The following is a 22,926-nucleotide window of genomic DNA, read 5'->3' as shown; positions in this document are numbered from 1 at the left end:
TGGAACTCCGATCCCGATGTTGATGATTGATTAAAAACACAATCTAGAAGCATTCACAGAAAGAAAAACTATTAATGAATTTTAAAAAAAATTAGCAGGCCTCTAATCTATTGTATACTCATTCAAAAACTTAGCAGTTTATATATAAAAAAAACAACAACAATGACAACAACAACCGGTATATGCATTGTCTCTGTGACGTCATATCGCATTTATTTCTATTATGACGCCATAAGCATATGACATCATAATGGAACAATGAATACAGTACTAGTACACCGTAGTACTGATAAAAATGTCTGTATCAAAGGATTCATTTGAAAAAGCTCGTTTAAAAGCTCATTCGCGTATACTGGAATGGGTAGAAGAAACGAAGACTGCTGGAATTACTCGTCTGCATGATCGGTATGGGGAAGTGTTTAAAAGAATTGAATACAAAAGGAAAGACAGCAGCGCAAAGTTCAATTCCGGCGAAAAAACTAAGCCTTCCATTAAAAATGAATACAACAGACGACAAACAAAAGGGTTGTCTAAAACAGAGCAGAAAACATATAAGGAGAATGTTTCACCTGAAACGCGTAAAACACCAGAGAGATGTAAAAGCCGTCAGACACCCGACTCCAGGAAATGGCAACAGCTGGACAACCGCAGCTCGCATAACAGAAGTTCCAGAGCGGGATTTACTAGCATATGTAGCATTGAAGCCGTTTCTCTCTTGTGTGATGATGAAACCGTAAAAAATTGCGAATCGTCTTTCAACCTTCCGCCTATCATAGATAAAGATAAAAATCCCAGAAAATTTAAGCATGATAAAGACTCCATTCGATTGATACTTGGGACAGCTAAATTGAAATTAAAATCACAGAAAACCTTATACCGAGAAAAGTTAAACGTAAATCAAGATAATATTGACATTGAAAAAGATGTCAAAAAGTTAGAAATCGGTAATACTGTAAAGAGGCTCAGGAGGCAGAGTGTTTTTCGAAGGGTGCACAAGAAAAAAGATCTACCCAAAAAAGAAAGCCAGGAATCTTTGCGTCCTTTGTATGTTATAACGTCTTCCGACGGAGTCGAGCGAAAGAGATCCTCCACCACACCGATACAACGCCACACCCAATCCCGCTCTGCATTCTTGCCTCAGTTAAATGAAATCGGCGCTAGCGACACAGATCTTCCTACGTGCATGCGCACGGCATCTTCTCTGGCCATTGGAACAGAACACTCGGAGGATGTAATGGTCAGACCTGTTTCAGCGACCAAACTCACGCATGTAAGATAATAATGTTTTTGGAAACAGCTAGGCATGGCGATATTCTGTTTTATAGAAAGGGAGAGAAAAAAATTAAAATCTTGAAGTACATGTATATATGAGGCATAAGAAAATGTAGAGTAGAAAAATATTTAACTTAACCCTATCAATATAAGTGACGTGTTCGTTTTTATATTTTTCTTCTTTCATATTTACCTATGTTACAGACGATTCCTTTATTACCAACACTGCGTCGTGTCAAATCCGCAAGGAAAAAATGCAAAGATTTGAAGGAAACACCACACCGAGTCAAAAGCGATTATATTAAACCAGTGAGTCAATACATGTATAAATAAGGGTTTCTTGCAAATATTTTTTTTTAATTTTTGAATCAAGTGGGTTAGAACATATTTGTATTTGTACAAAAAGTAAATGTTTCTCAATTTTTTTATCATTATTATTTTGTCCTGTTACAACAGACCCACTATACACTGAAAAGATACATTAGAAAAATCATGAATGTATTACATCTGCTAAGAGTAACAAGGCAAAAGGTGAAAGTAGATCTCCTTGCCGAATGCCAAAATCAGAAGAGGAGAGATCAGAGAATGTCCAAGAAGGAGCAATTGACATTTGATCCTGGTTACTTCAAATCAGCTACAACAACATACGGAGGATTGTCTAACATTGCCCGAAACGCTTTATGGAAGCCAATCGGTCACAGAACTCTCGATGATGTCCGAATACTTACTGCAAGTGAAATTCTTCACAATAATGAATTTATCATTTCAGTTCCATACCATCAGTTAGAAGAATTATGTTTTAAAGGACATGTTGTCAAAGAATTGAAAAAAATCTGAAAACAAAGAGTACTTTTTTCCATAAGATTTTATCTGTAAAGTTTTCTCACCTATATACATGTCATACATTTTATGAAAAGTTAAAAACAAAAATGTTCGCAAAATATTATGAAATAAATATCACTTAAATATATAAAAAGAAATATTTAAAAAAACTTGTTTTTAGCAATTTCCCCTCTAATTTTAGGAAGTTATTTATCGTTTGCCATTCTTCACAAAATACTCTCGTTCGGTGAAGGAAAGGTTGGCACAGGTAGTCTGGTATGATCAATTTGAAAACGATAGGATCATAATACGGCAAGGTGATATGGGATCTAGAATGTATTTCGTCATTTCCGGTTATGCATCCGTACAAAGAACCGATATAGATCCTAGAACAAGTAAGTAATAACAAATAAAAGTAAAATTCTGTTAACTGCCAGGTTGTTGTGGGAGAAGCTCCATTCATAATGTGTTATTTGCGACGATTTGAATATAATGACCTTTGCAAAACACTCAAAGTCTGGCACATCTGTATAATTTTTTTTTAAAATTCTTTTACAGATTCCAAAATAATCCAGCATCTGTATGACGTCACTGCGGGATCAACATTTGGGGAACTTGCTTTGATAAGAAATATGGTTCGGAACTTTACAGTGATTTGCAAAGGTTAGTTACTTACCTTTGTAGGCTTGAATATTTCGAGCTTTTCCATGTGTCACAAAGACTTCGTATTAAAATACACATGTAAGTCAACAAGGACTATGTATGTGAAACACGAATGTTCCTCTAGAAGTAATATAAAATTATTTCAAGGTTTGGGGTTATTACAATTCAACCTGAATGATACGTACATTTGATCTACATATCATTGTTATAATGCAGCATAATATCACACCCCCGCTCTAGATGCGTCTGCTTGTCGCAAAGCCACTGGGGTGGACTATTGGTAAGAAGATAAAAAACCGCCTTACGATTTGCAGACCTTTATTTCTCGTTGGGTCGGACAGTATCAAGGACAGCGTCCCGATTCCAACTCCCCGAATGTTAACAAAAAATCGTATTTAAAGACATGACTGATAATTGACAACTTGAGTAACATATGACATGAGTTATTTGATTTACAAGTAGAGTTAAAGATTATTTTTATAAATAAACAATTATTAAGTAACTCAAAGCACAGCCACAATTAGGAATTCACCATCAGTGGACACCTTCAGACATGCAATACAGTCCATCAGCGTGTCTGATATTCTACACCACTAAATTGTCCACTTTTAAATTTTTATCCCTTTTAATACGGTGTACATAGATTTTTAGCTGTTCACTATGGAATTACTGGAGTTTTAACACTCAAATTAAGTTTACTCCATCAAGGGAAGAAGAAGAAGAAGTCCATCTGGTCATATCACTCATGGCTAATTAAGATAATTAAACATTTCAAGATAGATAAACCTGACGGATTGACGCAATTATGACAACTCATTAAATTAATAACAGACGTGTAGAATTTGAAAGAGACAATATTCAAAGTAAAATTGTTAAAATGTCCAATGGTAAATTTTCATCTGTGACAATAACACAAAACGCACAGATCCATACATACATATTTTTAAATGCATTATTTAAAAAAAATGTATGTCAAAATTCTCTTGAATTTAAAAAAAAAAGATAATTATTCTGTGTTAAAAAAAACAAGCTTCACGATCAAAAGCCATATGAAATCAACGACTGTGCTTTCCTATGTTGAAAGTGGGCATACATCAAGAAATTCAAACATTTTTCAATTCCTCAACCTGAAAAATACTTACTGTATAAAGGAAGAGTGTATTTTAATACAATGATCACGACCTTTTCAAGCACGTGTCGTACTTTTGTTAACCCTGGTTCCAACTGACAGTCAAAAAAGATACAAAAACACATGCAACTTATATTTATACTATATATCCAGGTGTATCCCCAAAAAGGTACATGTATGCTTTTCAAACATTTTTTTCAAAAATTAAAAGTCCACATTTAAATTACTTAATAAAAAATGTTTTTCGGTTGACCCACACCTAATCCATACATAGAAATGCATCAAAGTTCAGCTCAATCTCTTGTTTACATGTAAACAAAAAAAAAACCATTCCTGGAAGAAAAGTATGGCAAATTGTCAAAATTCGCACACCTAAGATATTTACAGTGACCACTTTGTTATATAGGGCAAAATAATGAAAACATATGGATTATTATTCTAGGCGAATCCGAGTTTTTAAGTCTCAGTAAGGATGAATTCAACTCCATTCTGAGAAAGGATTACGAGGATTCTTGGAACAAGCGATTAGACTTCTTTCGAACTTCGATTTTCTTTGAAAAGTTGTCAGACGACCAAAAGCGGCAAATGGCTGATATGTCGAGAGTAATAGAGTTTTCCAACAATCGGGTGAGTACTTTTATATTTATAGATGTTTGATCCTTTCACGCGCGTCTCTCTATACACAAAGTATCCATTATGCAGGAGAGTACCTTAGTTGATATACGTTTGCTTGGATGAGAGGCCTAATAATATTTTTTTTTTCAGAACAATGTTCTTGAACGTAATAAACATAAATATATAAGATATTTATATTTAAGACCAACAAAAATTCATAGTTTCCCAGGCCAAAAATTTCAAAATTCAATGCGGCAGACAGGTCCATTTTTTAAGCAGGTGTTATACCTTTTTTCTCAACAAAATGATGATATCAACTGATTCTTACCTTTTTTGTTCTCTTACATTAATCATAATATGTATTCAACTTTGAATAATGTTATTTTAAACATTTGTTTAAAAGTAAATTCATAAAATACCGTATTATAAAGAAATATATTGTTTATATTTAATAAAAACGTATATGAAAAGGGGAATAACTCGATTTTCTTTTTCAACTTGGAAACATAGGTAATCAGAGAATACAGAGCTCACCTCAAAGAATGTTGTCTTTAAGTAAGGCAAAGTCCCACACTAAACTAATAATCTACTAGTGTGCATTCCTAGATGCAACATTTATGCAATTTTGGTCTGCTAGGGCTTGCAGTTACTTAGGAATGGACGTATCTAAAAACTTAAAACTAGTCACTCATCCAGAAAATGTATGTCAAATCCAGCATCTGAGGCAAGTTTGAGAGTGTTCGTCCCTTGATACATCATCCATGCAAGTTTGGTCAATACAGGACTTATAGTTACTTGGAAATGAGATCTGCTCCAAAAACTTTAACCTGGTCACTCATCCGGAAAATGTAGGTCAGATCCAGCATCCAAAGCAAGTTCAGTAATGTGCATCCTTAGATGTGTCATCCATGCAAGTTTGGTCAATATATATAAGGCCTATAGTTACTTGGAAATGAGACCTGCTCCGAAAACATTAACCTGGTCATTCTTAAGCTGAAATTGCAGCATCTGAAACCTTGACTGGTACAATGAAACACACTAGAAGCATCCTCCATGCATCTCTGATTAATGTAGGGCATAGAAGTACTTGAAAAGAAAACTGCTCCAAAAACTTTAACCTGGGACGCCGACGCCGAGGGTATAACTATATTACATAAGCTCCCTCAACTTCGTCGGAAGAGTCTATTAAGTAATAGACTCTACCAACTTTACTTCGTCGAGGTGAGCTAAAAATAGAAAATTGAGTTATTTCCCTTTTAAACATGTCAATAAAATTGATCAATGCTGCAGTTTATGACCTGATGCGGCGGTGCCTGAGAAATTGATGATGGGGGGGGGGGGGGGGGGGCTAAGCCAAAAGATTTAATTTGTTGATGTCTTAATCAGAGCAATATAAGCTGCTCTAGATTTGTAAGAATCTGTAATTTAAAAATTTGTACAAACTTATTTCAAAGTGCTCTTTTAGCTAAAAAAAATTATTGCATGAGCGCAAACCAATATTCAATACATGATTTTAGGGTAACATGTAAAAATGTCATCCCTCAAAGAAAAAAATAAAATAAAAACCATTGTTGATCGAGGCGATTTTTTGTTGTACTGAATGTTTTAAGAATGGTGAACCATACGCGCCTATTTCTACTCGGATAATAATTTTGCAATGTTACCTGCACGTTACTACGAATTATTACAAAGTTGTTAAGGGACTTTCTTTCTTGTCAAAATATTTCTTCTGAGTTTTTTGGAACCATCCCCCTTCTTCTATCCGCTTATGTACAAGAAAAGCAAACACATAAAATTGAATGAGTTCTTTACTAAAAATATACATCAATATTTTATGAGCATTTTAGGTTATCCATGGAAATGTTCCCGGCATGACGCATGACGTTTTCTTCATCAAGTCCGGTAAATGCGAGATTGTAAAGAAAGTCGCCTTTGTAAGATGTGTTTCTCCATACCTCCGGCCGCAGCTCGTTTTACAAGGATCAAAGTCCTCTAAAGCTGATCCAAACAAGTTCCTCAACAAGCCGTATGGTCGTCGTTACCGTCGCCTAACCCCCGAGAATCACTTCCTCACGGTGCTTCAGCTGACAGCGGGGGACTACTTCGGAGTCGGTAAGAGTACATCTGGCAGAAATACTATTACGAGTATATAATACGATTTAGCTTTCGATAAAATATCTTTTGGGGGGATATAAATCTTTTGTTTTTGTCCCCCGCTTTCGCGAAAGCGCGAGGACATTAAATTTCAATCGTCTGTCCGTGTATCACAAAAAACTTCAACATTGGTCATAACTTTTGAATGAGAGAAAATAGGGCTTTCATATCTCATAAGATCTTTCTGAATATACCAATACTTTTGACCTCACGACCTTGAATAACGGCGTTTTTTAAAAAAAAAATTACATAAGTAATAACTTTTGAATGAGAGGATAGGACTTTCACAATCCACTTACATGTGCATTACCTGTGACAAGACCTTTCCGAATGTATTCAACCTTCTTTTCAAATGATCTGTCCTTGGCCATAGCTTTTGTACCTGAATAGACAGGGCTTTCGTATTTTTACATGTGTTTTATCCGTGGCAAGACCCATTCCTAATGTATTATGATTTTTAGGCCCGTAGAACGTAGAACCGTCTTTTTTATATTCCATCCATTTCCAAGTATATTTTTTCCGAGTATAGTATTTTGATATATTAAATTTTCCTGTAGATTCTGCCCCCCTCCCTTTCCACTTTTTGATGTTGTAAGGTCGAACACTGGCAAATTCCAGGATTTGGAGAGTAAATTAACTTCTTGTTCTTCTTTGGCTTATCAGATAATTTTGGAAAGTTACCCCCCACTTTTGGTCAGTTAAGGTTTTTCTGCTGGTCAGTTATCATTTTGGTAAGTTGGCTTGCCCCTCCCCCTTTTGAAACCGTTACTACGGACCTGATCGATTTTAAACTCATGACATTGAAGTCAAGTGAAGTCAGGACAGACAAGACAGTTACAATATGCCGCTGTAATAATTTCATCCCATCCAATAAGACCCCGAAAGCGGAGGACCACAATTTTCTGAATTTTGCTTATTTTTCTTGGCTTGTAATTTCTGCACAATGAAATTCATACTTCTAGCATTTAAATAATAACCATTTTTAGACTCTGAATGATATTCAAATTTCGATGTTTATGTTTTATTTTCAGGGGAGGATCTAACAGACACGTTTATCATAGCAAAAGGAAAGGTTGAAATTATCGCCTTGAATGCAGTAACATTCAGTTTGAATTATACCGTTATCCAGTCCATGCGAGATGACAGAAAAAATCTCATACCATCCACAGAAGAACTGGCCAGGCAATTCGAAGCTAACCGGAAATGGATGGAATATAAGAAGAAGGTTGTAAATGACGTTGTCAAACGGAGAAAGAAGTCAACCTGTGCATCCTACAATGACGTGCCTGAAGCTATGCTCAATGAACCATCCATTCCTCTGGATCTGATTAACTATGAAGAATTTCAATAGATTCCTTTCATTAAAACACGCTTTTGTATGCTGATAATAAAACATGCTTTCAAATCAATTCGAATTCCTTTTTTCTGACAACATTAAGTATTTCTTTCTCCTATGTTATGCCTATTCATTTGATTCCACCACCCCCACCCCCAAGATTCTGTTTTATATTGATAAAGTATTTGTCAGTAAGTTAACTCATTGACATTTATTTGCTTTCATCATGATATGTATTATAATAATTGCAAGAATCTCCATTTAAAAAAAAAACTATATTCCTTGCTCAGCTGAGTGCACTCCTAAGAAAAAATGTCGGTACATAAACTAGCACTTAATTTACATTTCTCTGAGAGATATTTGACATAAAGATTAAGAAGAGATCATTAAAACGAAAATTACTGCATCCTAGGCAAAAATGGGCCAAAATTTTTATGAGGGAATGTAAAGGAAGTACTCTAAAGCACACTCTTAGAGCAATAAAGCCAAATCCTTCAAATGAAAAATATAAATAATGCAAAAATCATGAAACAAACATGTCATTTTTTCACATTGTAAAGCTGAGTTACATGAGTTTTGTAGCCCATGGGCCTCATGGTCATCTGATGGGCCAAGATGACTAGTTCTGAACATTACCTGCAAGAGAGATTCCAAAATATTGCTGAAATACTAAATACAACAACAGTTATTTATTTTATTAAAATATTTATTGAGTTATAATGAGTGCAAAATCCGCCGTTCTCTTTGCTTCTTTATGTAGTCTTCCATTTTCTCATATCCTGTCATTTCATCTGGGGGATAGTAGACTTCTGGAGGATTCCCCTCCCTGAATACAATGTACACATGACAATATCGAGTCTTTATCTGGGCAGGGAACTTGTATGCTAAGCGCATGCCCTTCAAAATTTTTCCTCTGTTACAATATGCATGCTCTGTGAAGAATATGAAATTGTTGATAATTTGGTATATTAATTCTGAATATGGGAAAGCTTGACAAATCTTAGAAATTTTAATACAGTCAAACCTCGTTATCTCGAACTCAATGGGACTGAGAAAAAACTTTGAAATATCTGAGGGTTCGAGATGATGACGGTAAAATACTTAAAGAAAAAGTGCTTGAGACTTCCAAATCACTTTGACATGTCCATGGTTCTAGATACCGAAGTTTAATCATACCTAAATGTTTTTTCATGTTCATGTTGCAAAAATATGACTGTAAAGCCTGTAGTGGTGTTTGAGATGTAAACATTACTTATAACATATTATAAATACAGACAATCCATATCAATGACAAACTTATCATAACAAAACTAATTTTAGCTAAAACCTATCAAAATTTTGTGTTCATATTTGCAACGCAGAAATTTTGCATTGAACTGAAATGTTTTTGAATAAAATATTCCTCAGTCTCTGGGACATTTCAGTGTTTGTATACTGTAATAAAAAATAAGCAAAAATCTAAAAACTATATGCTTGACCTGATCATGCACTGTACCACACAAAGATATGTAAGTCGACTGCATTTTATATCAGCTAACTACTACAAGCTCATTTAACAAAATAGATCTATATTTGTCAATAACTGCCAAAGATATTTCTGTAAGAGAGATAATTCCTCACACCTTCTAGGCTCTTTTTCCCTTCAGTATTAATTAATATGACTGTTTTCTGGTTCATCATTTTGCTATGATTACTATAGATATATATTGCACACATGTCTTTGATTTTTTTGGGGGGTGTTTTCATTTTTGGAGGTTTGATTTCTAAAAGCAAAATTTAATGTATAGATTTAAATATTCAGAAATCATGTATGCAAGTGGCTGAAAGTGTGAGTTACTTATCATAACATCTAAATTTAAGGCAAGAAAGATAATCAATATTTTACCATTCTATCACAATTTTGTAACTGTGATACCTACCTATCCACATATTTGAAGGATATTCAATTCCATGTGCTTTCACTGCTATTTTCTGACCTTCTAGTAAACACTGTCAAAAAGAAAAATAAAATTAAAGAATTGTGATCAATTATTCAAGCCCCCCCCCCCCCCCCCCCAAGAAAAAAAATAAGTAAAAGTGTAAAACTTGTGGGTCTTTCCAAATCTTGCATATCATTTTATCAATATATAAAAAAAAATGATTTGTGGTTATGATCTATAAAATACCTTGGAATATCTCAAAAATTTTAAATATGAATTATTAGCAAGGATTTTGCAAAATATCATCCTTAGCAATAGATAATTGAACATGATATGTGACATTACAAATTTATAATGGCCTTGAACCTTGGAAATACTTTGGTGATAGCTAGTACATGTACTTAACATTAAGAAAATGAGCAGTATTTTATGGGAACCTCAATGCCAATTTGATCATCTGAAAAAAATATAGAACACAATATAATTAAATTTCTTTTTTAATTCCTAAAAATAGAAATTCATTCAATACCTCTTTTAAAATTTTGGCTCCCTTGTTTGGCAGAAAAGATACCTTTTTAATAGCATCATCAATTGATAATCCTCTTATCTAAGTTGAAATGAAAAAAAAATGATTAAATTAGTTTCAAGTTCTAATCTTCAAACAATTTTTAAGATAAAAACTGAGTTTAAAATGAAAGTAAACCCAGTATTTTTCTCTCCTTCATTAAACAGGTCTTGCTGGAGTACATACACATACGATGACATATATCACATGATTTACCATAGCTGTAAATTTCCACATTTTCTTAGGTGAATAGCGTAAATCTCTGGCTTCATGAAAATATTCCTAAAAAAAAAAAAAATTAATATTTTACTGCTTTTAAAATAAACATTAAATGTAAATTTCATTACAATGAAAAGCATTTGAATACAAATTTTGAATATAGTTTAACTCTCAGACAAATATCTGCTTCTAAGCTGCTGAGTTCTTCTTTAAAAATCTATATAAATGCTGAACTTACAACTGGTCTAGGAGGCTCTGTAGGGTCTTGTGGTGGATAAACAATTTTATTGTATTCTTTAAATTTACTCTCATTTTGTGACTGATACATAAACGCATACGGTGAATCTTCAGGATCATAACTTGCTTTACCAAATGGACTAGAGTGGAAGTTATGTATTACTGAAGGCCATTGTGTACTTCCTCTGAAACAGACCATTTTCTGTTTGAAATTGGTTCCATTTAACAGGTATATTTCAGGTCAAATTACCTATTAGTTTCAAAAACATACACTCTATAGTAAAACTGATTATAAACATTAATAGCAAGTGCAGCAAGCGGCGCAAAGCGCCGCTCGTCACTGCAAGCTCTCAAAGCAACACCTGGACGAAGAGAAAATTCGGACTTTGCACATTGATCCAAACGATTTTTTTTCCGCAGTAACCTGTGGTCCCATAATGCTGTGCGAATTGCAGCTCGCCGTAAACTACGTTCTCATGGTAGCAACAAAAGTTCAACAAAAAATAAAATCACATTGATTTAAAGGATATTGCGAAAAAGACAGTAGATTAAACATTCTTCATTAAAACTAGCACTGTTCAGGCTTCGATTTGGTAATGCAGCTTACATACGACGTCATGTGACGTCAGAGTCTAGATTGACGTACCAAACGTCACGTGTGGTTTGAAAAAACGGATATGAATTAAAACTGAGTATCTGCGCTCGCCCTAACGGTCGCACCGTCAACATATGATATTTATCATATCATTTTAATAAAAAACGAATGTCACAGCTAAAAAAAATATTTGAAAATACCTTTGTATTACTTTCGAACACTTTCTCAATGTCCTTAAACCTGCAATACAAATTATTGAAAGAAATTGCAATTCACATTCAATAAATTCCGTTGTAAGGCTCTTTTTACAATGATTATCAAGAAATGATATGACTTTATATGACTTTACTTCTTTTTAAAGTAGATGTGTTCTGTCAAAGTTTTTTTCCCTAACTTACACAACATTTTGTAAAAGATTCACCGAATCCTCTTTTTTCTTTCTTTTTGGACAGAAATGTTAAAAATCAGCGTCAATCGACGTAATTATTTTTTATCTCTGAAAATGTGTTGGAATAATCGCTATAGAGATATAGATTTTGCTTTATTATTACTCGGGCGAGTGACGGTTATTTTTCCGGAATTGACCGAAGAAACACAGAAATGTAAAATAAATAAGTAAATAATAATAATTAATAAAAAAAAAGTTAATCCGTGATGTATGATGGTAAAACTTTTAGGGCGGGCGCAGTCTCAAATGTCGTTTTGCTTACGACGTCACACTTTTCACATGTTTCAGTAGACTCGTTTAGCCTGCATTTACTGCGTATAACATGTAAGTTCATCTTATTTATTATGACAAAATTTGAAATTTTATCTGTGCGCTTTTAGCGCACGCAATGAAATGAAATTAACAATGAAATTAAGATTTATGAGTAAGGCTGAAGTAAGATATAAATATGTAATCTCCAGTGGCGGATCCAGAAGTTCCTGGGGGGGGGGGAGGGGGTTGAGGCCCTTAGGGCCGAAGGGGGAGGGCATGGGAGGGGGTGTCCCCCTCCTATAGGTGGGGGTTCGGGTGGCCTCCTCCGAGAAAGTTTCTTTAAAAATGGCTCCAAATAGTGCATTTCCCAGCATTTTAAATTGAATTAGTTTTTTTCCCCACTTTTTTCTAGTTGTTTTTCAAGACCGACCTACCCAAATTTTTGAGAATTTGAACAAAAAATTAAAATTTGGGATTATTTTTAACTTACTTGTAAACATGAAAAATAAGACTTTTCTAGAAAAAACAATTAAATGCAAAATCTGATAAAATTAGAAATATCGTTATTTGACATTATAAAAGTATCCAATTCTTCATTTTAAAATGCAGGTCCAGTGTGTCACACGTGAAGCTCTAACTACCAAAATACAATTGCATGATGTGCAATTTCCCAACACTTAGAAAAATTGGATTCTGTGAAGAAACCCTAATTACTCTTTTCAACTACTTGAATATACTGTTCATATAATTTGCAGTTTATATACAAGTATTGATATTTCATATTGAAGAATGAATAAAAACTATTTTGGGAAATTGTTGGAATTATTGCGTATTCATTTGGGGAGAGAGGGGGGGAATTAATTATATGCACTCTTTACCCACTTGCATGTACATGTACCAGCCTAATGTTTGAAAAACAAGTCTTTGGGAAATTGTTGGAATAATTGCTTATTCTTTGGGGGGGGGGGGTTATTACAAGTATATGCACTCTTTAATTCTATTATTTTTTACCCCCTTACCAGCCCAATGTTTGAAAAAAAAGACTTGAAAAACAATAATAAAAAAAGTGGCCAATTCTTGTTTTCACAGGACCTCTACTTTATACATATCTGTTTTACCTAAATTCATAATACAAAGTTGTAACCGTTAGTTGGGTTTTTTTTAAAAACATCATTCAACAGATCTTTTGCTTTTTAAAATTGCATTGAAACTTCCATCTACAAAAGGAACACTTTCAATGTGCTTTTTGGTACAGGTCACAACGTAAACCACTGGTAAACTGTTATTACTCGAAGGGTCTACTTTCCCAGTAGTAAAACAACCTGATTATTTCATGAAAATATTGTATTAATTGATTTTTTTCCTAAATAATAATAATAATCACAGTTTATTCACGTAGTTCAAGAAACACTGATAAAGTAACATTCAATTAAATTCTTGAAAGTATATTACTTAAGCAATTATACCAAAACCGTAATAACTATGTGCAGTTTTGGTTAGTATATGACCTTGTGTGATCTCTGTACTGTTGATTACCTATGTATCAGTGTATTGTGTGCACTCAAGCGGAAAGGGATTTCTCGTGGTGGCTGTATATTTCACCTCTTTGTGTATAACAATGGGCTTGGATAGAGTCTCATTTATAAGATATATTGTTAAAATGACCCTTGTAAAAAAAATTGATTGGGCGGGGGTGGGGGGTCCCGACCCCCCCAAACCCCCCTGAATCCGCCACTGATTTTCCAAGTTCCCGGTATCCCCAGCCTATATAAAGCAGGGACCTACATGTATATAGAGGTCCCTGATATAAAGTACGAGATCTCGCGAGATCTTCCTTCTTCGGAGAGGCCGAGAAAGTAGTAGCTATAATTTTTTTTATGCCCCCGTTATCGAAGATTCGGGGGTATATAGTTTTTGCCCTATCCGTCCGTCTGTTTATCTGTTAGTCTGTCCGTCTGTTTGTCCGCATAAACTTTAACCTTACCCATAACTTTTGATTGGTTGGAGCTATGGCTTTCATACTTCACATGTGTATTCCTTGTGACAAGACCTTTCATTGGGTACCACCAAATTTGACCTTTTGACCTGAACCTTGGAGTTTGACCCAGTTTTGCAAAATTTTACCGAACATTAACCTTGGCCATAACTTTTGAACAATTGCTGCTTGGGCTTTCATACTTCACAAGTGCAATCCTTGTGACAAGACCTTTTTTTGGATACCAACAATTTTGACCTTTTGACCTTGAACTTGGAAATTGACCTTTTGAAAAACTTTAACCTTGGCCATAACTTTTGAACAGTTAGTGCTAGGGCTTTCATACTTCACACGTGTAATCCTTGTGACAAGAACTTTCTTTGGATACAAACAACTTTGACCCTTTGACCTTGACCCTGGAGTTTGGCCTACTTTTGGAAAACTTCAACATTGGCCATAACTTTTGAACGGTTGGTTGTAGGGCTTTCATATTTCCCATATGTAAACCTTGTGACAAGACCTTCCTTTGGATACCATTAATTTTGACCATTTGACCTTGACCTTGATGTTTGAAATACTTTTGAAAAAAACTTTAACCTTTTCCATATCTATTCAATGGTTGCTGCTAGGGCTTTCATATTTTACAGGTATATTCCTCCAGACAAAACTTACTTTGGGTACCAACATATTTGATTTGCATTTGAGAAAGTTTAACCTTTGCTATAAGTTGCCATAGGGGGGCATCAGTGTTTCAAAAACACAGCTTGTATTTCTTATTAATAATATGATATATTTTTAAATTTATAATTATTATTATGAATTTTTTTCTTAATTCATATAAATGTACATGAAATTCAAAAGTAGTCATTATCTATGATAAAAACAATACAAATATGCTAGAATTATAAGTACAGGTGTACAAATAAACTTTTTTTTATCATGTTTATTAAATTTTGATAAAAAAATTCTCAAAAATGACTAATTCTAGCCAGTGCTTTTTCCCTGAAATCACTGCTGGAGTCTATATCACTCAAATTTGTTATGTCTCTATATCTTTTATTTCATTATATATTTTTTTGCCCTGTCCGTCCGTCTTTCTGTCTGTTTGTCTGTTTATCTGTTTGTTCGCAAAAACTTTAACCATTGCCCATAACTTTTGATTGGTTAGTGCTATATGTCTAATATTTCACATGTGTATTCCTTCTGACAAGGCCTTTCCTTGGGTACCAACATATTTGACCTTTTGACCTTGACCTTGAAGTTTAACCTACTTTTGCAAGAATTTACCAAACTTTAATCCTGGCCATAAATTTTTAACAGTTGATGATAGGGCTTTCATACTTCACATGTTTATTCATTGTGATAAGGCCTTTCGATGGATGTAAATATTTTTGACCTTGACCTATGAGTTTGACCCTCTTTGAAAAACTTTAACCTTTGACATAACTTTTGAACAATTAGTACTAGGGCCTTCATATTTCACAGGTGTATTCCATGTGACAAGGCCTAGGGATACGAACAATTTTGACTTTTTGACCTTGGAGTTCTACCTTCTTTTGAAAAACTTTAACCATGGCCATAACTTTTGAACAGTTAGCGTTAGGGTTTTAATGTTTCACATGTGTATTTTTTGTGACAAGGTTTTCCCCTTGGAACCTTTAATTTGACCCTTTGACCTTGACCTTCGAGTTTGACCCACATTTTAAAGAAAATTTAACCTAGGCCATAACTTTCAATGGTTAGTGCTTGGGCTTTCATATTTTACAGGTATATTCATTGAGAACAAGTCCTTTCTTTGGGTAACAACATTTTTCATCCCTTGACCTTGAGTTTGACTTGCATTTCAGAAACTTCAACCTTCGCCAAAAGCTGTCATACGGGGGCATCAGCGTTTCACAAACATATCTTGTTTATCAAGTTTTTAATGTCATTTCTTTAGGAGTTAAATTTTCAGTTCTCACCATTGTCTCAAGATGTTTAAGAATCTTATCAACATCCTAGGTTTCATTATATCTAGGTAGAGAGGGATAGAATTGAAAGCTCCTTTCATGACCTCTTTTATTAAAGGTTGTTGTCCTATTTTTCACCTTTGAACCGAACCTGAAATGCTGTGATAAGTGATCTGTAAATATTAATGCTTCTATATTCATAACCCTTATGATATAGTGATGACAGGAAATTTGCTACAGATTCCACAGGGGCACGAAAGGGATCAGATTGTTGTTGATCACACCAGCGAGTCCAGTGTTCCCAGCAGCTGTTGTAAGCTGACTGACTACCCTGTCTACAGGCTGCCGTGAGTAACTCTGAAGTTTGTTTTGAAACAAAGCAGTAGAATTGGTTTCGCAATTGCCATTTGTGACAGAAGTGGATAAAATGATTGGGTCTACTATTCAGGAGTTATCATAACTAGTTCTCCCCCTCCCTCTGGGGTTTGGATAGACACTTGGGGATCATGCAGAATGGAGGAAAAGCATATACTTTCTTCTCCTTTAACACTTTGTTTGAGTTCCCTCATGTACACAGCTGCAGGTATTACTGCCTCTACCGCGTTGCGTTTAAGGACCCAACCAAACTTGCCAGTTCTTGAATTGTAATCTGTAATTGTAAACGTTCTGACATTTCTTGATCAGGTTGTTTACTTTTGTCTGAGGCAGGGAGACCGTCATGTTGTTCGAATCCAATTGGAATCCTAGAAGTTCCAGTACTTGGATAGGATTTGTTAGAGACTTTTTCCAATTTATCACCCACCCCAGATGATGTAACATCCAAATCAAAGAGTCTCTATCCTTTATTATGCCCTCTTTTGTCTGATTCATTATCAACATGTCATCTAGGTAGACCACAATTCGAATCCCAATTCTTTGTAAAATTGTTATTAATGGCTTCAGATTTTTTATGAATAAACAAGGGTCTGAAGCCAGACCAAAGGGAAGGCTTTTGTATTATAGTAACTTTCCCTCCCAATTGAATCTCAGGTATATTTCCTGTGACTCGGGTCTATTGGGACACAGAAATAGGCATCCTTGAGATCTCTTTTGCACATGAAGTTCCCTTGCCTCAGAGTTGTTTACACAACCTGAAACCCTTCCATTTTTAAGTGTTCTTAAAGTGTTCTCGTTTAGCCTTTTCAGACTGTAAATTGACCTTAAGCCTCCATCTTTTCTGGGGCAAATGAATAAAGTACTCAGAAATTGACCATTTTCTGGATCTGCAATGTGCACTGCCTGTTTTATCATCATGTCTTTGATATCTTGATCTAATGCCAAGTTCTCCTCTTTGGAAAAATGGTCTTGGAGTTTGAGGAATTTAAACGCCCTTTTCTCATTGACGAGGTCTTCAATGTATGCATCTACCTCCGGTGGATTAAGAAATTTCTCCGCCAGACAAATCAGCAGACTGCATAGAATCGCTATCTGAATCTGACTCAGCATAATTAAGGGTCAGTGTTTTCCCTTTTATCCTCGTCCATCCTCTTTCTAGGGATGACAAAATTGCCCAATCTTTTCTTGTGCTGTAATGGCAACGTGAAAATATCGTTACCTCGTGACGATTTTTTCTCTGACATAATTTCAGAACTGTTATCGTCTGGAGAGGCCTTTGAGCTGCTCTTCATCCCTCAGGTCACGTAAAGAAAGCCTGATGGGTGAAATTTTAGCTGTAAGCACAGCGTAGAGAGAAGATGAAACTCGATAAAAAGTATTCCAAAATAAACGCAACTTCAACTTTAGAAGGCGAGTGGAAGAAGGAAGATCTGGCGAGATCTCGTATTAAATAGGCTGGGAATACCGGAACCTTTTGAGATTACATATTTATTCCTCACTTCAGCTTTACGAAATAAAATGAAAATATTCTCTAATGTTGTAGACTCCCCATGCATGGGGATCGAGATTCCGAACTTCTCAGATTTTTTCGAAATAAGTGACGAAAATATGACGTTACATACAAAGTCATGTTTACTGAGGATAAGTTTTCTGGCATGGAAATTGCATTAAGTCCTTGACTGTAATTTTTAGGTCACCTAGTTCACTCAGGTTACATATTGCTATTTTCGTCCGTCGTCGCGTGACGTGCGTCGTGCGTTTACATATAAACATTTTCAGCTTCTTCTCTGGAACCACTCGACCAATTTCAACCAATTTTGGGATATAGCATCTTTGTTTAAAGGGGAGGAAAAATTGTGAAATTCATAGCCCCTGCTCCCAAGGGCCTGAGGGATGGGGCTTAATCCATCAAAATTAATGCAATCTTTAATTAAAACTTTTCTTTATTCCCAGACATCAAGCAGTCAAACTGTAGGCATGATTGTAATATACATTGAACCCTCTACCAAAATTGTGAAATTTATGGTCTCAGAGTGGGGATTTCTGGTGCTTGAATGGGGCTCTGTTCAATAGATAGTGAAAATGCATTATTTCTTAAAAAAGATCTTCTCCTCTGCTCTTGGATATTAAACAAACAAACTAAAGTACATAGTTATAATAAGGAAAGGTACTTCTTCCAAAATTTCATGGCCCTGGGTCAGGGGTTCTTGTGTTAGGGCGGGGCTCTAATGAATATATAGTGAAAATGCATTAATTCTTTGAAAATCTTCTTCTCTAGCTGCTCCTGGGTATTAAGCCGATGAATTAAGTACACAGTTATAATGAGAAAGGGTACCTCTTTCAAAATTGTGAACTTCATAGCCCCAAGGTCAGGGTTTCTGGTGTTAGGGTGGGACTCTTTTGAATTTATAGTAAAAATGCATCAATTCTTTGAAAATCTTCTCTGCTCCTGGGTATTTAGCCGGTGACTTAAGTACATAGTCACGAGGAGGAAGGGTGTCTTTTCCAAAATTTCGAATTTCTTGGCCCTTTGGTCATGGGTTCTGGCGTTAAGCCGGGGCTCTTATGATTATATTGTAAAAAAGCATTAATTCTTTAAGAATCTTCACCACTGCTCCTAGGTATTAAGCCGATAAACTACGCATAAGTACAAACTTATTATGAGGAAGGGTGCCTCTTCCTCCTCTGCTCTTAGGTATTAATCAAACAAACTAAATGTGCAGTCATGATGAGGAAGGGTACCTTTTCCAAAATTTTGAATTGAATGGTCCCTAGGCCAGGTGTTCTGATATTTATGCGGGGCTCTATTATTAATGTAGAAAAAAATGCGTTAATACCTTGAAATCTTTTTCAATGCCCCTGAGTATTAAGCAAACAGATTAAATACAATAATATAAATGTTAATGTATAAATGATTTAGGAATGGCAATTTGTAACTGGTTAACCGATTAATTGGTCGGAACGATTGTAATCGGTTACAAAATCCGTAATCGGTTAGTCGTAAGAAATAAAACATATGTAACTTTGATCGCAATTTTCTTAAAATTCATCTTTAGAAAGGAAACCGTCACATAAAAAGTTGATATCTTAGCATTTTACACATCTTATTATCAAGCTAAATTGGAGGTAATTAGGCCCACACATGTATGGCTCTCTGGAATGAGGGGTTATTGGTCAGTTTGGGAAGTGTTAATTTATACTGTTTCTAAAAACATCATGTCGTTACCCCGACTGCCCCGTAATTCTTGATGATAATAAATAAATCACCGTTGAGCACTGTGAATTAGTATGTCTATCTTTTGTCTATTAAAGTATATCATTAGAAGAAGCATTGAAAATTAAGTGGAAGTTCAAGCACAGTTTTGATTATGATGACAATGCAGAATGAACTTGTGTGACATCTACACTGAACAACTCGTGTCTGATTTCTGAGGCAAGGTTCATGGTTTTCGTTTTCTTATTTTTTCTTCCGAAATTGATTGATTGATTGTGTGTTGTTTTACGTCCCATTCGAGAATTTTTCACTCATATTCAGACGTCACCATATACTGGTGAAGGGCTTCAAATTTTGACCTTTACTCGGCACTCAGGGCCATTGGGCAGTGAGGGATCTTTATCGTGCCAACGCCTGCCGTTACACAGGGCCTCGGTTTTTAAGGTCTCGAAGGACCGGCAACTTTCACTTCAAAGTGCCGAACGCATGGCGAAGGAACAGTTGCCACCCATTTTTTGTCGACTTAGGTCAGTCGCGACCGAGATTCGTACTCACGACCTTCCGATCACGAAGCGAGCGCTCTACCGACAGAGCTACCGTGAACGGTCTGTTTTGAAATTGAAGAAAATATATGTATATATAGTTTTCAAATAAAGAAAATAAACAGAAAGTTTCTAACTTTTATCTTCTTATTTAGTCTTCTTGTGTATATGGGGAAAAATGTGCATTTTGATACGATTAACCGATTAATCGGTTGGAACGTCTTGCGATCAACCGATTAGCAATTCTGTAATCGATTGCTATCCCTAATAGATATGAATAAGTAACTGTGCCTTTTCTCTGCTCCTGGGTATCTAGGAGGCAAACAGAGTAGGTGAAGCGTATAAAAGTTATTCCCCTTTGCTGAATTGTGTTAAATCAAGAAATCCTTCTTTATATATAATTTTATTAAAAGGTTATTTGATTGATTGATAATACAAGAAAGAATGTTATTTGTATATATATATATATATATATATATATATATATATATATATATATATATATATATATATATATATATATATATATATATATATATATATATATATGAAAATTAAAAATAACAAGGCAACAATGTTAGTAAAACGTAAGCGCTTTCATTATACTTCTTCAGACGTTTTACAATTCAAAACAATTGTTTTGAATTGTAAAACGTCTGAAGAAGTATAATGAAAGCGCTTACGTTTTACTAACATTGTTGCCTTGTTATTTTTAATTTTCATATTAATTACCGGACACTGTGATATTTCTTTTCATTTTTTGTATATATATATATATATATATATATATATATATATATATATATATATATATATATATATATATATATATATAAAACAAAATAAAAATGAATGTTTGGTTTAAACGAGCAAAGTATGTTCAAAGTCGGATTCTTTCCAGGAAAGCAGTATAAAAGATTATCATAAAGATTATTTATGTAGCAAAAGGGACAATTGAATACTGTAGTGTCCTATTTGACTACTGATGTGTTATTGTCTGTTGAATTCATGTAGATCAGAATTTAGTTGGCAAGAGATTGCATAAAGTTTTATACTTGATCAAAGTATACAAGTGATTAGAGAGCCAGGCCTAGGGTGACTAAGGGACACTGACAAGTGGCAAATAGCCACATTATATTGCCAAGTGGCGAGTGCTGGTAACAAGTATTACCAAGTTTTGTGTATCAATCTATAGCCAAGAGGCAAGTGTTGGTACCAAGTTTACCAAGTGGCAAGCAGCTAAGTTGTTTGTGTAGCCAAGAGGCACCACTTCGAGTAAATGTACAGGTATTAGAGATTTCTCTTTTGTACTTAATTGTAGCACTAGGCAAGTGACAAAAACATATGTGTATATATTGAATACCTTACACACCGGGCAATGTCTATTGTATTTGTATACTTTGAATTCATTATTATCCTTGTAAGACTACGATCCCAAGGAGATCACTCGGGTCTGGCAAGTTACATAAGCAATGGTATTTATACAAGATTTTTGGGCAACATAGCTTCATCTATCGGTTAATTTTGTTCTATACTTCTATGGCTCCTTTACAGTGCTGTATTATACTCAGGTGATCGTTAAGGCCCTTGAGTCTCTTGTTTTAAGTAAGTTGTTGCAATGCCTAAGCGACCATGTTGCTTTGCACCGCAAAGGATTATTGGGAGTTGGATATTTTTTCACGTGGACTCATAAGAATTCTTTGAAGAAAGTGTAGATTTCAACCCATATTTCCTCCATTCTTACTTGTGTCTCCATAGAGTTCTTTCGAAGCTCCGCTCACTGCTCTCGTTTTAAATAAATTAGCTGTCTAATTTACATGCCTGTATATGTGAATGCATTGATACCTATACTGCTAGTGAATATTTGCACTTCATTAATCAAAAGACTTTAAGCTTTTTACATACAGCTTGTTATGAATTATGGTGAAAAGGAACAGTAATCAAGCCCAAAAGTTCATTAAAACAATACAAATTGAGAGAAGAGCAAACACGGACCTCTTAAAACATAAGAGGTGGGATCAGGTGTCATGAAGGAGTAAGCATCCCCTGTTGACCGGCCACTCCCGCCGTGTGCTTTTTGTCATGATCGGACAAACGGAAACATCCGTAGACAATTCAGTGTGTAAATAATGACCTAACAATTTGTATGTAAAACGTTAGTCAGCATCGACTTAATGATAGCCGACTGTATTTGCTGACAAGGTCATTGTATCGAATATAGAACTTGCGAAATGATGACTTTAAACGAGAATGTTGCTATTTTGTTTCATCAACTTGTTTGTCAATAGATCGCCTCGTTTTAGAAATTGTTTGTATGTAAATCATGCTCTTGTGTATCGAATCAGCTGGGATACAAATACCCAAATGCAGGTGATAAAGGTATATTGCAACATAAGTAAGGGAAATTGACGGTACAAAAGTTGAAGCCATCACGTTTATCATGAAGTTTGGTTGTTAGGTTACCATTAACGTCTTTCTCTAGTAAAATATCTTGATATGAAAAGATGTGTCAAACTCTGTGGTATCTTTTATTTCAAAATATTTTTACAGTAACTGTGTTGCCACCACAAGACTTTAAGTCTATAAGTAAACAAGGTAAAGGTTCCACGAATATCACAGAAAGACTTCCAATATCAAAACATTTG

General features: G+C 34.9%; 3 protein-coding genes across 4 annotated transcripts in view; 1 reads left to right on the top strand and 2 right to left on the bottom strand.

Moving 5' to 3' along the window:
* LOC133197177 (serum amyloid A protein-like) overlaps positions 1-22,926 on the bottom strand; it is a 270,340-nt gene that overhangs the window by 60,431 nt on the left and 186,983 nt on the right. The gene's annotated exons all lie outside the window — the stretch shown is intronic.
* On the top strand, positions 275-8,064 carry LOC133197167 (uncharacterized). Of its 2 annotated transcripts, none has more exons than XM_061333052.1 (8): positions 275-1,270; positions 1,477-1,581; positions 1,729-2,001; positions 2,297-2,489; positions 2,653-2,757; positions 4,329-4,513; positions 6,349-6,613; positions 7,687-8,064. In XM_061333052.1, exons 1-8 carry the CDS (start codon positions 296-298, stop codon positions 8,004-8,006), a joined length of 2,421 nt encoding a protein of 806 aa, XP_061189036.1. In that variant the 5' UTR covers positions 275-295; the 3' UTR covers positions 8,007-8,064. The 2 variants fall into 2 exon arrangements, with proteins under 2 accessions (XP_061189036.1, XP_061189035.1); XM_061333051.1 differs by having other exon boundaries at positions 1,729-2,005; positions 2,301-2,489.
* On the bottom strand, positions 8,677-11,993 carry LOC133196260 (large ribosomal subunit protein uL22m-like). Its single transcript, XM_061332179.1, has 7 exons — positions 11,925-11,993; positions 11,727-11,766; positions 10,933-11,116; positions 10,692-10,757; positions 10,440-10,517; positions 9,911-9,980; positions 8,677-8,923 (listed from the first exon to the last, which is right to left on the bottom strand). Exons 1-7 carry the CDS (start codon positions 11,929-11,931, stop codon positions 8,706-8,708), a joined length of 663 nt encoding a protein of 220 aa, XP_061188163.1. The 5' UTR covers positions 11,932-11,993; the 3' UTR covers positions 8,677-8,705.

The sequence above is a fragment of the Saccostrea echinata genome, unplaced genomic scaffold, assembly GCF_033153115.1.
Source record: "Saccostrea echinata isolate AGI-Se365-2 ecotype Australia unplaced genomic scaffold, CSIRO_AGI_Sech_v1 ptg000030l, whole genome shotgun sequence".
Classification (NCBI taxonomy): Eukaryota; Metazoa; Mollusca; class Bivalvia; order Ostreida; family Ostreidae; genus Saccostrea; species Saccostrea echinata.
The sequence above is the reverse complement of the archived record's forward strand: the minus strand, read 5'-3'. Positions and strand labels throughout refer to the sequence as shown.